Source organism: Rhea americana, unplaced genomic scaffold, assembly GCF_003343005.1.
Source record: "Rhea americana isolate MKP2758 unplaced genomic scaffold, rheAme1 scaffold_142, whole genome shotgun sequence".
NCBI classification, from domain to species: domain Eukaryota; kingdom Metazoa; phylum Chordata; class Aves; order Rheiformes; family Rheidae; genus Rhea; species Rhea americana.
The window spans coordinates 2,083,253-2,098,845 of NW_028185506.1; the positions used below are offsets into that span (position 1 = coordinate 2,083,253).

General features: G+C 37.8%; 1 protein-coding gene across 9 annotated transcripts in view; it reads left to right on the forward strand.

Moving 5' to 3' along the window:
* RIMKLB (ribosomal modification protein rimK like family member B) overlaps positions 1–15,593 on the forward strand; it is a 50,811-nt gene that overhangs the window by 11,857 nt on the left and 23,361 nt on the right. For 8 of the 9 annotated variants that reach the window (XM_085298869.1, XM_085298873.1, XM_085298866.1 and 5 more), the window contains one exon: positions 2,745–2,965. In XM_085298869.1, coding sequence (XP_085154995.1) covers positions 2,791–2,965 — 175 coding nt within the window. In that variant the 5' untranslated portion in view covers positions 2,745–2,790. Of the gene's footprint in view, positions 1–763; positions 848–2,744; positions 2,966–15,593 lie in introns of those variants that run through there. The other variant, XM_085298865.1, reaches the window with a different exon arrangement.

Genomic DNA, 15,593 nt, shown 5'->3' on the forward strand with positions numbered 1-15,593 from the left:
TGCCATTTCTGAATAATATAATCTGTTGCAATTCTTAGCAAAGTACATTGCTCTAGCAGGTTTTCTGTAAACCATGATCTAGAGAAATTATTTGTTGAGAATATGAGAGCAAAATTGGAGCAGGATCTGGCATTTGTAAAGCCCAAGCCTTATCATGGAATCATAGAGTAGGTAAGGTTGGAAGGGACCTCTGGAGATCATTAGTCCAACCCCCCTGCTCAGCAGGGTCACCTAGAGCAGGTTAGACAGGGTTGCATCCAGGCAGGCCTTGAATATCTCCAGAGAAGGAGACTCCACAACCTTTCTGGGCAACCTAGGCCAGTGCTCTCTCACCTTCAGTGAAGAAATTCCTCCTCTCATTCAGGCGGAACATCCTGTGGTTCAATTTCTGCCCATTGTCTCTTGTCCTGTCACATAGGACAACTGAAAAGAGTTTGTCTCCATCCGCTTGACACCCTCCCTTCAGGTATTTGCAGACACTGATAAGATCCCCCCTCAGTCTTCTCTTCTCCAGGCTGAACAGGCCCAGCTCTCGCAGCCGTTCCTCACAGGGCAGATGCTCCAGCCCTCTGATCATCTTTGTAGCCCTATGCTGGACTCTTTACAGCAGCTCCATGTCTTTCTTGTACTGGGGAGCCCGGAACTGGACACAGTACTCGAGATGAGGCCTCACCAGGGCTGTGCAGARGGGCAAGATCACCTCCCTCGACCTGCTGGCAACACTCTTCGTAATGCACCCAGGGATACCATGGGCCTTCCTGGCCACAAGGGCACATTGCTGGCTCCTGGTCAACTTGTCGTCCACCAGCACTCCCAGGTCCTTCTCTGCAGAACCGCTTTCCAGAAGGTCAGCCCCCAGCTTGTACTGATGCCTAARGTTATTTCTCCCTMRGTGCAGGACCCTGCACTTGTCCTTAAATCTCATGAGGTTCTTCTCCACCCAACTCTCCAGCCTGTCCAGGTCTCTCTGAATGGCAGCACAGCCCTCAGATGTATTAGCCACTCCACCCAGTTTGCCCTTTTTACTTTCAGCTGTTCTGAAGGAAAAAAGGAACTCTTAGATGCAAAGGATGTCCTTTACAACCTATCCCCATCCCCCATTTTTTTTTGCAAGAAGCAAGCACTCCTTATGCTACTTTTCCTTGAGCATCTTGGCACCTGTCATGGGCTGGTCTGCATCTGTGATTGCTTTTCCTCAGCTTCTATTTCCCTTTCATCTGCTGTTTTGAGGAGCTGTAGACCCTGGCATTGTTGCTCCTGATTAGCAAAGCAGTGGAAAAAAAGTCATAGCTTCTTCAGCGTGTGCTTGTTGCCATTAGGATTCTCAATAGCAGGAGTAAAAATGGCCATTTAAAAATTTATTGTCTTATTGCTTAATAAAAATCTTTACTGGTAGCAAAATCATTGTTCTTCATTACAAAAAATGCAGCTTGTTCTTATGGTTATAATCCTTTCACCCTTCAAATCTTAACCCAGAACAACAGAAAAACCTACGAAAATTCTTCTAAACATGAAAGAAGTTGTTACAGATCTATGGTTTTGTCTGCACTTAGGTTTTCTCCTGAAACCCAGTCCAGTTATTAGGACTACCAGGCAGAACTCCTGTTTTTATCTCAGAGTTCAGTTCTGCTTGAAACCCATGCAAACCATATTGGTGAAAATAATGATTTCTACCTGTTTATATTAATTTTTTGGTTTAAAATGAGTGGCAGAGAGCTCTGTTTTTCTCTGGAATTCTTTTCCCCTATACTGTGCTGCTTTCTGTTGTTACTTAAATGCAAATGATGAATATATTTTTTAGTCCATTAACACACGTGTAATTGTTTTGCAGTTTTTCAAACATACTAGAATAAAATAAAAAATAGTCCAAGCTCTCTATATTCAAAGCAAGAGGAATGGTATTTTTCTGATTATTGTTGTAGGCATTTTGTAATTTGAACTGATTTGTGTCTTTGGTGTTGAATCCATTGGTGTTATTGGTGTTGTATAATGGTGGAGGGCAAGGAAGAGAGCTAACACTTGCATTCAAATGTTGATTCTACTTTAGGCTACATGTATTAATGTTGGGTGGTCTTAGCTTTATGTTGATGCTTATTGTTCCACTGGTTTTCCATTAATATCTTTTGGATAATACTACGTATTTTTAACAAGCAGATGATAAGCGTTTGTCAGAGTATATCACTATCTTGAAATTCCTTCAGGGAAATTTCTATTTTAACACTTCTTTTCTTCTTCTGGACTGCTTTTTTAAGTTAAAGAATTTGGTACAAGCTGTCTTTCATAGGTGGTGAAAAGAGAGACATTGTGTCTGTCATAGATGTTTAAGCAGTATGTCGGAGGGGCTGAGTTCCCTTCAAGTGTAAGGAAGTATTCCCATTCTGCAGCTAAAATTGTGGCCTTCAGAGATGGACATTGAATATCTTTTGAGTCCATAGCATGCTTCCTAGTACTGTCCAGAAAGGGGCTGCTACTGCCAGTACCACAGGTTTCATCCAGTATGCATTTCTTGCAGAAGGACCATGACCTGATTTTGAAGTTCAGTAGGAAGCCACTGAATATAAATGGATTTATTCTTGTTATTTCTGCTATACATAGGCATAGGCGTTATTCTCCTATTTGGAGGTTTTAAGTTACCCCTATTGGAAAGGGCAGACTTGTGCAAAGGGAGTAGAACTCAGGACAGTGGGAAATGGGAGAATAGGAGCCTTTGCACTCTAACAGTTCTCCTTTCACCCACCATCTAGAAGTTCCACTGAAAGGAAACGTCGAAGGTTGGAAGACAAGTCCAAGATGTGCAGTTCAGTTGCTCCCAGGCTGTGGTTCTTAACAGACCGTCGCATCAGAGAAGATTACCCTCAGCAGGAGATCATGAGAGCGTTGAAGGCCAAATGCTGTGAAGAGGAGCTAGATTTTCGGGCCTTGGTGATGGATGAAGTAGTGCTGACCATTGAGGATGGAAATCTTGGTGAGGATGAATTAAGCCTGGAAATTAGCTGAAAGAGTACTTGTAAAAAGATTATAAAATGGAGCCTGTCTATTCTTTGATAATGAATTCATGTGTGCCAGATGGCCGTATCTAATCTGAATAACATGATATCATGTATGTCTATGTGATTTAGCATTTATTGTGATCATAAAATATAATTGTTAACTTTGCCCAGAGAATAGAGAGGAGATTGCTTTAGCATGTTGATTTCAGGATAAGGACTACAGTATTTCTGAGTTAAGAAGAAATTTCTTAGTTTCATTTTTGCATAGACACTTCAAGTTTATGGATCATATTTAAGAGTTTCTTTTTTTTAATTCTGTTTGTGTTCTGACGCCAAGATAGCAAACACATTTGAAATAAGCTAAAAAAAATTTCTATTGACAGTACAAATTGCCATGAAGGTAGTATTGTGACATAACTAAAATATGCTCCTGTACACATGTGTAGTTACGTAAGTGTCAAAAAGAAAGAGATYGAAAATACAAAGTATGTTCATCATAATAATTTGAACTATTATTGCAAGTTATTGTGCTTTAAAACAAGACATTAAGGTCTATTAAAAAAAGAAATAATTCTGCAAACATTATGCTTGTTATACGAAGAATATTAATACTGCTGATGTTAAGTTGTGTAACGCTTACTATTACCATATTTTTTCTGCATTTTTTTATTTGGATTCCTTAAAGAAAGGAGACAGTTGCTGTGTATCTTGTGCCTATCTCTCTCTTCCATTTCTTTTCCCCATATAGCACTCAAAAAAAAAAAAAATCACTGAATATCTTAGAAAGAATTAAATCCCTGCAATCTGTGTTAGAATAATTCTGTATAGAAAGTGAATATATAACTACCCTCACCTCTGAAAGAGAGGTTGCCCTGTGAGCATATACCTTGTTATGTGTTGGGAAATTCATTCAGGAGGAATGTCTTAAAACTAACTTTTTGAAGGAACTTTGGTCAACATTTGTACCTTTTTGCAACGGGGGTCAATCAAACATGAAAAGTGAATGTATAAAAACCAGGAATTTTGACTCTGATACCACTGAGCTTTCTTTCATTTTGTTTGTTAACAAACTTTTGTCTTTAATTTTGAAGTGTCTGTATTTTTTATCAGAGACTTGAAACTCTTCATAAGGATGTTACTTAATCAGGGAAACATCTTGTCAGAAACTCTGAACACATTTTTGTCCTGCATATGCTGTCCAGTGGATGGTTAGTTCTGTTAAGGCAATCATCCAAAACTAGCTGCAGCCTCTAAAATGCATAGTTAGTCCTTCAGTGTTTCAGGATTGCTCTTGTTTCTTGGTCATGTTTTCTTCTTCCTGTCCCTCATTTTCTTTCTTTGTTTGGGGAATTAAAAAAAGCAAGAATGATTTGTGATCCTTAGGCACCCGATTTCTGCTCTCTTCTGTTTAATGCTTCCCAATGCTCCATGTAGTGCAAGAAGAAAAAAAAGATAAAATATTATTGGAGTTAGAAAATTAACTTTGAGAGATGTATAGTACAAGAATGAATAAAAATGAAGAAATTGCCTGGGAGAGAGGAGAACACAGGAAATTTTCATAAAAAGGGTTCATTCAGAACTACTTAACTGATCTTTTCAAAAGGAGTGAGATAAAAATGTGCTGAAAAATTGTGGATGGAAATTTTCTTATAACTAGTTTGGACTAGCTAATTCTGTTTTTTATTTTGTTTTGTTCCTTTCCTTATATTGAAAAAAATTCTTTATCCTGGAAAGACATGAGGAACCTTTCCTCCTCTAATCTTCTAGTTTCCCTTTTCTGTTTTTGTCCCTGTGTATTGGTATAGACTTCTGGTTAAGAACACAGGCACAATTTTTATTCATCCTTTTTCCTCATTAAAGTACTCAGCTGGCCTAGAAAAAGCTGTTCTGAAACAGGAGGTAATACGTTTATGTTACCTGCTGTTATGTGAGGGGTCCAGGCTCAGTAAAATTCTGCACAATAGGGGAGTTAAGAGAATGTATCCCAAATATGTGGTGCATACAGTGCATTCTTCACTGCTTGTGCATACCTGCATACTTAGGCATACGTGATAATACAGCACATTGATGTCAATATCAGTGAAGCCTTGAGCTGGAGAGAGGCAAGGACACTTTCTATTACTCAGATTCTTCCAAAATCTGCATATATCTAAGAATGACGTGATTTACCAGGTAGCTGACATGGCCAAATGGAGATGGACTGATAGGCTTGTTTCAGTAACGAGGCAGTGGCAGTAGCTCCGTGAGACCTTACTGCTGCATTGCAGGGTTGGACTGGAAGTGTGGCTGGATCCCCAGGCAATCCGACAGTGTAGTCCCCAGGAGTCCCTTCTGATCGATTTTTTTTTTCCACAGCCGAAAGTCTGTATTACTCAGCATCCTTAGCAGCTGCACAACTCCAGTGGTACTGGTCACATGATGATTTGTCAACAGAGCCACTCTGATCTGCTGAAGAACTGTGTTCAGCTCAAGAGTTACAAGTTAGTTGCCTCAACAGAGCAGAATTCCAGAAGGAGTTGTAAATGCAAGTTAAGAAATCTGGAATTACAGGTTTTTCCTTAAATTTAGAAGGAAAAAAAAACATGTGATTTTAGATTTAATTGTATTGAAAATAATCTTAGACTGTGGCTTATGCACTGAGTGCTGCTTCATGTTTGTTCACCCAGGCCATGCATTCTTGTCTCCTTCCCTGTATGCTGGTAGTAGTAGTCTGCAAATCTGAGGCAAAAGCTGAGTTAAAATCAGCAGAAAATTGCTACTGAAAAGAGTGAATATTTTTCTGTTGCTTTGGTGGGCTGAATTTCCTGAAATGGTTCCTGAATCAGGCATGTGTAGTGTTGGCACGCAGGAGTGGACAAGAATGCATGTCTGGAGAAAAGTGGAGGGGGTTCTTGGAGCTGTGCTTGTTTAAACTGGCTGAAACTACAGTGCATCTGTAGTAAGATTCTTACAGCTACATTGTTGAAGCTAAGCAGCCTAATGATGATCTGCTGCTGAAAAGAGTAGCCCTGTTCCTCTCATCCTTTTCCAGCCTTGCTGCTTGCTCTGTATGAGGACTTCTGTTCCTTGGGGTTTGCTTTCATGCTACAGCTAATCTAATCTCTTCCAAAAACGTTTGACCGAATTCTCTGCTGTCTTCCTAAGGTACCTGCTATTTACTGAAAATGAATATAGAGYTGCCAAACCAGACCTAGTGTTTTTGTGGCTATAGAGTAAGTTGAGTTGGCTCATCAGATGCAAAACTAACCTCACCCAAATAATTAATATTTTTGTGTTGTAATAGCTTGCTATATCAAGTCATGTTGTAGTCATACAATTGCTGGCTCTAGTTCAAGAGGGCAGGGGAGAATGGGGGCTGTTCTTTTTACTTTAAAATGGAGGAATTTGTTTATGGACAGGATACTAGATAGTATCAGTTTTAGGAGGGTGTTGGGGGTGTGTGCGTGGGGGGAGTGGGGTGTGTGCGTGGGGGGTGGGGTGCATGTATGTGTGGAGGGGGTGTGTGTGGGGTGTGGGGGAGTATATATGAGGGGGTATGAGTGTGTATGTGTGGATAGTGGGGTGTGTGTGTGGGGATGTCTGGGGGGTGTATGTCTGTGGGGAGGTGTGCATGTGTGGTGTGTGTGGGGATGGGGTGGTGTGGGGGTGTGTCTGGGAGGTGGGCGTGTGAGGGGACCATGTGTGTGTGGTGGGAAGGGCGGTCCTGTGTATGGTAAGGGTGTGTGTGTATGGGGAGTTTGTGTGGGGAGGGGGGACTGTGTTGGGAGGTAGGAGGTTGTATGTAGGGGTTGTGTATGTGTGTTCCTTTGAAGCAGCTGCTATTTATTGTTGTAAGGAAAGCAGCAGATTGTTAAATTAGGTGGCTAGTAGCCTGATCTAGTTTGGCAATTCTATATTCATTTGAACTAAATAACAGGTACCTTAACCAAACTGTGTAGGATATTTTCAGACATGTATCTAAAATCTTAGCAATGAGAGTCCTGTTTAAATGTGTAATTTTCAAACAATATTTGTCTCTGTTTGTGACCTCAGTGGTATAACAGCCTTGGGAAGTGTCAGAGAAGGCAAATCCGAGCCTTGTTGGGAAGGGTGAGGGTGAAGCCTTTGGAGAATTAGCACGCTATTAGAATAAGTGGGCAAGAGACAAAATATAATCCATTGCTTATCTTCTTTCCGAATAGAGTTGATTACCTTTTTCTTCTCACCAATGAGCAGGACTTAGCAAGTGACCTTCCCATCAGAATACATGCCTTACCTAACAGAAACAGAATTTAAGAAGTTTTTATTAGTAAAGGATTTTAAGATCACTGAACTAGGGACTTTCTGCTTCCTATGTTTTAAGTTTTTRGTTTCTCTATATTTCAGATACTGTTCTGGGGAGGAAAATAATTTTGGGCAAGTTGCTTTCAGGAGCTTTAAATGATTAAAGATGCTAGACTGAGTGGAATTGGAGTGTCCTAAAGCATAAAACAGAAGTGTGAATTTTTCCTAATACTTCCTTGGCTTTTCCTTTGGGAATGTAAAAGCAAGTGATTGACCTAAGTGAGAAATAAAAAGAAAGCAATAATAATAATCTGTGCTTAAACAGTAATACTTAGTACATGATCAGCTGTTTTTTTTCCCTAATGAGATGGATGATATCTGTGAACTGATTGCTTGTCTTTATTCTGTTTTGCAAAGGAGGTGTTTAGAAGATTCTTCTCTCATTTTATACTTTGTAAAAGTTTCTAGTGTAGACTTTTGGGTTTCTTGGGTGAGCCTGAGATCTGCAGCATTAGTCAATTACTTAGTTTAAGTCCTGACCTATCTCTTTAGTCTTCCAAAATCTGATTTTGTTTCATGGGATCTATTCTTACTTTCTAAGTTGATCTGAACTAGCGAGGAATAATGTCCATTCTCACACTGGGTCATACTTGTTAGTCCAGCAGTGCACCTTACTGTGAGAGCTGTTCCTGCAGTGTACAGCGAATTGCTCTGGGAGTGATAGTACCAGTGTTGTAGAGTTGACTTGCTTCCTACTATTAAGAGAAGTACCAGCACCCATTATTTCCTTCGCAGAGTGGGGAAGTTGTTTGTAACTTAATAGTAAGAGTTGGAAAAGGAACAGCAGTGTTTGAAAATGATTACAAAGTGATTAGAAATGAAGTGAATTTGGTGTTGGTGAAGGTGCTAGGCTCTGAACCCCTCAAAACCTCTTGAGATCATCCTGAGCAAAAGGAATTTCTACCAGCCAGCATGTTTGGGGTTTGAGCTTCTGGGACCATCTTGCAGAAAAGAAGGCTAGCAAAGTTCATCTCTGAAGTTTACACATTCCCTTTTCCCTTTTCCTTTTCCTTTGACACTGCTARGAATCATTAGTGTTATTCCATGCTACTAGATGTCTTTCACATTAAGGAAATACTATACTGGAACTAGTTAACTTTGTGCACGCAMAAACACACTCTGCCAAAGACTGGAGTAAATTCTGATTTGTCAAATTGAACCCGAGGCAATGTTTTAATTTAATTAAACACCCAAGTTTCAGATTTTGGAATAGCAGCTAGCTCTTTATTCTTAAGATTGTATGTTTCTGCTTTGTTTTTATCTATACTCTGAGATCTGTTACCAGAATTCTACTACCAGAGTACTACTTTGTTTTGGGGGTTCTTTTTTTTTGGTTTTATTTTGTGAGTGCAAGTAACTATTGGCTTAAGTCTGACAGACTAAGCATACCTATTCACTTACAGCTAGTAACTGTCTCTGATGTTCTTTCATTGTGGAAATCTGTGACTTGCGAGTATGATTTGTGCTAAATCTTATTGAGCCATAAATATCAGTAGTAGGAAAATAGGGAATATAGAGGGGTTTGTGGAATGATAGCTGTGTTTAATATGATTGCGTAATCATCCCAACATTAGGATACCTCAGGCAATTGTCTTTGACAAGGAAAAGCTTGACAAAAAACAACTTTTCAAACATCTCCTTATCGTCTTAGAAAAGTACTTTAATACCATTGTGTTTCAATAGTAACCACATATTTTCAAAAGAAAAGTTTTCTTTCAAACCTGTGATATCAAGGGATATATATTCAGTAGTGTCTGAGTGTCCTTGTACTTTTCTTCCTTACCTTCAGGGATTTCTCTTCTTAAATGATCTCTTGTTATCTCAAGTTGACGGTAAATAATGAAGGCTAAAAATGAGTTTGATCTTCTCAAAAGTTTTTCAGTGTTTTCACTAAAAGTCAATATACCATCAGTGGTAGATCTGGGTTCCATCCAAAACATAACCTTTACAAGGTAGAGAGATAACAATGTTTTATTATAGTCATTCCAAATGGATATGTTAAAGACTGAATGTTTTTGTTTGCACATGTTTTAGAACACTCAGCCAGGAGAGTTAGTCTTGTATGGCACCTTATCTTGAACACACATGTCATCATATTTGAAAGTGCTAGAGAATGTTGCCAGCTTTGGCATTATTGTTTGTTTATTCCTATTTATTATTTATAAGAATTCTAAGGAGTCACCATCTGAGGGAAGACTAGTGTCAAAAAAAAAAAAAAAAAAGACAAAAGCAAGATTAGAGAAGTTCAAGGGTCAAGGGTTGAAATTTAGCCTAATGTTTCATGAGATGTTCTTCAGCAGGAATAGTGGCTAGTGTTCCTGTCACATTTTCTCAACAATCTCTGCTTCTATGTCAACTAAACAGTTTGTCGAGACACAATTGTCTGAGCAGTTGCACTGTATACCAGAACTGGGTACTGGTCTAGTTTTAAACCAGATGAGCTAGGAGGTACTACTATTGATATGAAAGATTTAATCTCACAGAAGCTGCAATTGTGATAGATTTACTAGATTTGAGGTCAGAACTGTACTCTATTATCTGTTGTTCAAGCAATAGCAGTAGCTTAGGTTTTTTTCCAATTTACTTCAAGTTTTCATCTGTTTTTGAATGACTGACATTGCTCCTCTGTGATTGTGAACATGAGAGAGAGAGACTGGTACTGCTCAATTTTGCTCTGTGTTGAGATAGGTCAACAATTTGCAGACTTTGTTTTTTTTTTTAATTAAGTTGTTCTCCTAGGAGTGCTAGTGGCCACGTGCCTTTATTTTTTTTATGCTTAAAAATTATCTATAAAATGTACTGAAAATACCAGTTTGTCAGAGTTCTGCATATTAGATATGATCACTTTAATCAACTAAAAAAGCCTTTTAGAAATTAAAATTGAAAATAATTTAAAAACTATTTTCCATTGTGGCCCATTGTCCTTAATCACACTTTTCTAGAATTATAGTTCCATTTTAATATCAGCCCCATTGCTACGTGAAAAGACTAGAGTGAATAGCAGAACCAAAAATAAAAGGTCACTAATGAAACTATCACTCTTACTTTATACTTCTTTTTTGTTGTGATATAAATAATACTTACAAAGTTGTCATAAAAATGTGTGACATTGTCCTTTTAATGATTACTCTTTCATTTAAAGCACTTCGTGTGTCTGCAGTTTTTTGTGTTTAAATGTCCAGTCCATTTTAGGATTAAAACTGGAATACTGACAGACATTTTAAAATGCCTTTGTACTTGTCAAAAGTTTAGGTCAGTGAGGTAGAGAGATACTGGTTTGCTTGAGGTCATTGGTAAGGAGCATGTGTTCTAGATTATTCCTCTTCTTGCTTCAGTATTTGTTATCAGATTGGTAACTCACTGTAGGGTAGGGTCCATTCTGTTGGTCTTTATGACCTGCATATGCTATGCCCTGGGCTGGGAAGAAGTTAAAATACTGTGCTACTTGTTCATTTGAATACAGGAAATCTGACTGCCAAAAAAGAAGAATCACAGTGGCAGATGAACAGTAGTTTTCACAAATTCTTACGTGGTCATTCATAGCTAGAACTGACTCTTCTGGTTTGGTAGTCAAGACAAAATAAGTAATTTAAAAGATGTAGCACAATTCAAAATGTAGAATTTTATTTTGGTGGATTTGAAAATTTGCTTTAACTCTTAAGGAAATTTTTGCTTATTTCCAGAGATAACTTTGTTCATTTGGGGAATTTTTAGTTGCCCTTTAAAATAAAAAGATACTTGACAATAACAAGCTAAATTTACAGGACGATTTTCTATGATTCGCAACATGGGGAGAGAGGAGATAGCAGCATATAGGCTCTGGAGTTTTGAATATTCACTTGGGTATGAGAGACTTAGAGCTCTTGCCTTAGGTAGAATACATCATGGAATGTAAGTGTATTTTCTCCAGAGTTCATTCCCTGACCTTTGAGATACAATACTCTCATCTTTGACCTGGAAGATCCTTTCTTTATATTGGTACATAGAACAGAGTAAGCTGAGCAGAGACCAAACTTCAGAATACCTTTTAGCTCAGTGATTGTGTTAATATTTGGGTAAAGTTTTCTGTATCTAAGTAACTGTGCTTGAATGACAAGATACAAGAACATCTCCACTACCACCGCATACTTTCTGTGAAAGGTCCCGAAGGCCTTTCATGAACCTAATCTGAAAAGTTCAAGCTGCTCTTTTCAAAATTTTCTTGTTATGTTTTAGGTACAATTATAAAGATCTTGGAACTAATGAATTGATTCTCTTGCTTTCACTCATACCCAGTAAAAATAACTGACTTTGATGTAAGCTCTTGAAGCTGCTTAGACCTTCCAGTTAAAGATCATTTGAAAATTTAATTCTGGTGGAAACATTACTTGGATGGATTAGCACAAATTACATTTGGTACTTACGAGAATGCTGGCCTTTAATGTTATGTTAGTTAGTTCAAACAAATGATCCCAGTACAGTTTTAATAATATTTTATGAAGTGACAATGCCAAATACTATGATGGGACATGGATTTATGTATTATTTCAGTGCAGAGATTCTGAACATGGATTTATATATTGTTTCAGTGCAGAAGATCTGACCTATCAATAGTAGATAAATAGCTTTTAGAGATTGAGGTCATAGATCTTTTCAGTTATATAACTGTCAGGTTCAGTAGTTCCTACATAATTTTCATCTGAAAATTTTAATGCTTTTTGGAAACACTGATTAAAACCTTCTAACGTTCTTGTAATACAGGTGCAGTGGTTTGTCATATTTACTAATACTGAAAAAATACATAGGTAAATTTAGAGATTAAGGCACTAGAGTAAGTGGAAGGCTTGATTTATTCCTGTGACTAGACTGTTATCTGTTTGCTTGCTTTTATATGCTAAGATCAGTTTTTCTCGTTCAAGGTACAGTTTTTATGTGTTGGCATCTGAATGAGTGATCTAACTTTTGAAACTGCTGATACAGTGGCATTATGTTTACTTCCTGAGAAAGTCAGAGTATTATTTAGAAGGGTAATTTCAAACACTCAGAATGGTAAATGGATGAAATATCCTAATTTGTGGTGCATTTTTCCTGTTTTTTAGTAAGGGAGGCACATTGCCTCTTATGTCTGAAGCAAAATAAAGAGGTTAATTTGTTGGTCAGGGAGGTACCACTCATAAAACAGGTACTTTTCTTGTTTTGGATCAGAAAATCGTATGTTTTATTAATGATTCTGTACTTAGTGACATAGTATATCTTGTGGCATGTGGTATGAGGTATTCTTGTGACATTGTACCATTGATCTTAACATTAAAATCAGCTGAAACTTCTAACTATAGTTATAGTATATTGCTGCTTATAATCCTCTTCTCTCCCTGCCTCCCATATGCTAGGATGTCATGTGGGGAGAGTTTTGCAAGCTCTCAGCAGAATGATTCCATTGAAGGAGAATGTTTCATTTCAAGAAGAAAATTGTTACAATTTTCTGTTTGTCTCTAAAATTGTAAGGATATTCGTGGAAGAAAACTAATTTGGAAGAACTGTTTTGGAAGAACTAGTCTGGAACAGGAACTCAAACTTTTGGCTGAAGAGACCTTTTCTTATTATACTTYATTACCTTTTAAAAATATTATGTTAGGCATCTTTAAGAGGCTATTCAAAGCTTTGTGTCTAAAACTTCTGAAACATACCCCTGCCCTATGCGGAAAAGGATTTCCTGTGGATAAGCATTTGTCTGCTATGGGATGAGCTACAGTTTGGTCTAAGTGCACAGTTTAAAACAGGAGATTCTCTTATGTTACTTAAACCTCCTCACACTGACACACAGACCTTATGAAAAAGTAAATTGTTCCATTCAGACGTGGAGGAAACAATAAGAGTGAAATTGTTTTAGGATTCAGGAGGTGAAGAAGAGATTGGAAACTCTGGTGTCTGGGGGAAAAAGATCTAGTGAGAATGCAGGGTTTTTTTGCAAGCACCCTGGTACAAGAAATGGAGTAGCAGGAAGTGGTTGCAGAGAAACTGGATAAAGTATTGCCTTTCCTCTACCCTCAAGAATGAAACTAGATCCAGAAACCAATGGGAACGTATTTTTTGTTGAAGCTTATTTAGGAAGAGATGCAAATGGAACAAGGAGCCTCAAAGGAAAAACAACTTTTAAGGCAGGAAACTGGGTGGTTGTGGTGGTGTTCAGAATTGTAGGCAAGAAAAGAAAAGCACTATGGACAATAGAAATCTAAAACTTGGAAATGAACTGGATAGGTAAGGAGAATAGATTGAAGGTAGGACAGAAAGGAAATGGAAGTACCAGGATTATGTTTGGCGGAGGTAGGGGAGAGAGGGTGGTGTGAATCCTATGAAGTTGAGTAGAGAGTGAGAAATTAAGGTAAAATAGATTCAAATATTACAACCCTAATGCCTTATTCTACTGCAGTCACATGCATGCTATATAGATGCTAAGTGCTGAAATCAGTTTTTGATTATCTTCAAATATAAACTGTTAGAATAGCAAAGTTAAATTATTAACAAATTATTAAACCAATTACAATATTATAAATTATAATAATTATTAAAAATTGTTAAATCAATTATTTGATCACATGTAATTTTTTTCTATAGTCTATTAAGGTACAGGAGGACTCTGATCTGGGAATGTAACTTGTTGTATATTGAAAGAGAAGGCCGTTTGTAGGATCCCTTTGAGATTATAAGCATTGGCTGAATCATAGTGTTGCTGGAAAAGAAGAGTTAGTCTAATAATTTAAATGGGACTGGTCATAAATTGCGTTTAATTATATGTTCTTCCATTTCTGAGTGCTCAGAGTTTGGATTCTAGGATCAGTTTTGTGAAATGCTGAATACTTACATTGTGAAGTAAAATCAATTAGAACAGTGTTGGAAACTGAGAAATCAGTCTCAAATTCAGCATCCGAACTTCCTTCTCTAACAGTATCACTGAGTTTGTCTTCCCCATGTGGGAAATCATAATACCCACTGATTGCATAGGGTATCGTGAAAATACGCTAAGAATGTGAAGCACTCAAATGTTAGTGAAAAGCACAATAGAGAAATCTCATGAGGAAGTTTGTAGTTCTGTGTTTCAAGCAAGGATTTTAATACACGTGGATTACTGAATCCATGGGTGTTTGTGTTTGGGCTTTTTGACAGCACTGGCTTCAGTGCTTAACTTCTTTTTATTGTTACTAGTTTTTGAATGAGATGCTTTGCAGGCTGTTTTCATGATGAACATCTTCAGATTATATATATATTTTTAATTTCATCAAAAAACGTGTATCAATATGAAGTATTGGACCTTTTGTTTCTGGATGATGAAGGGACCCATAAGTTGAGCTACATTCTTAGTTCTATGGCCAGGCAGCACACAGTGCTTCGAGTGGGATTTTCTTCTCAATAGGAGGGGAAGAATAGTAGGAAGAGGAATACTAGTGAACCAGATTGTACCTGGCATGGTAGAGGCCTTCAGTAGTTTTGGTCTTGGAATTACTATTTTTATGCATGTTTTAGCACAGAGTTACAGAATGTAGAGCCATCCAAATTAGGTTGTACCATATCTTCTAATATTGATGAGAATGGCTTTCATTCCTGTAGCATGCCTTTTTCTGGTCAGTGAAGAAAAAAATTATTAATAATGAAAGAGACCATATCAGATTCTGCAAATGGTTCCCTGGTTCCCTGATTTGGATCATGTTCTCAAATATTCCATTTACTGTGATTAAAATTCTGTTTCTCCTTTGGAGGAATTACAGTCCATCTGTTGCTATCTCTGCTTAGTCTCAGTGAAATGGAGTTTCAGTAGTTCTACCTTAAAGTTCCTTGAAGAGTTGGAATAATTTCTGCTTGTTCCACAAAATCAGACTTGAACTCAACTTGGGACCTAGAGGGACTAGCGTTTGGGCCCCTGACAGCTTTTTGCTTCTGCATCCTTCTGTGAAGAAGCATATTGTTGGATGACTGCTTCTGCCAGAAGATTGAGGTGGTGGTGAAAAACAACTGTTCTCGTTTCTTTCTTTGCAGCTTAACAGTTTTATAACTTTCTTCCTTGATAATGTCTTTTCCATATAGGGATTGTCTGCATATCTATATTAAATTTATTCTTAAATTGATTTGCGTTTCACTGTGGTCAGGAAATTGGCTTTTCTATTTTACTTTTTTTCTTGTTTTTGTTTCTCCTCAACTCTCAAACCTCAAGAGGCTCTTTACACTTTAGCTAGATCAGATTGCTCAGGGCATATACAGTTGAGTTCTGAACAGCTCCAGGGATGAATATCCTACAGCTCCTGTGGA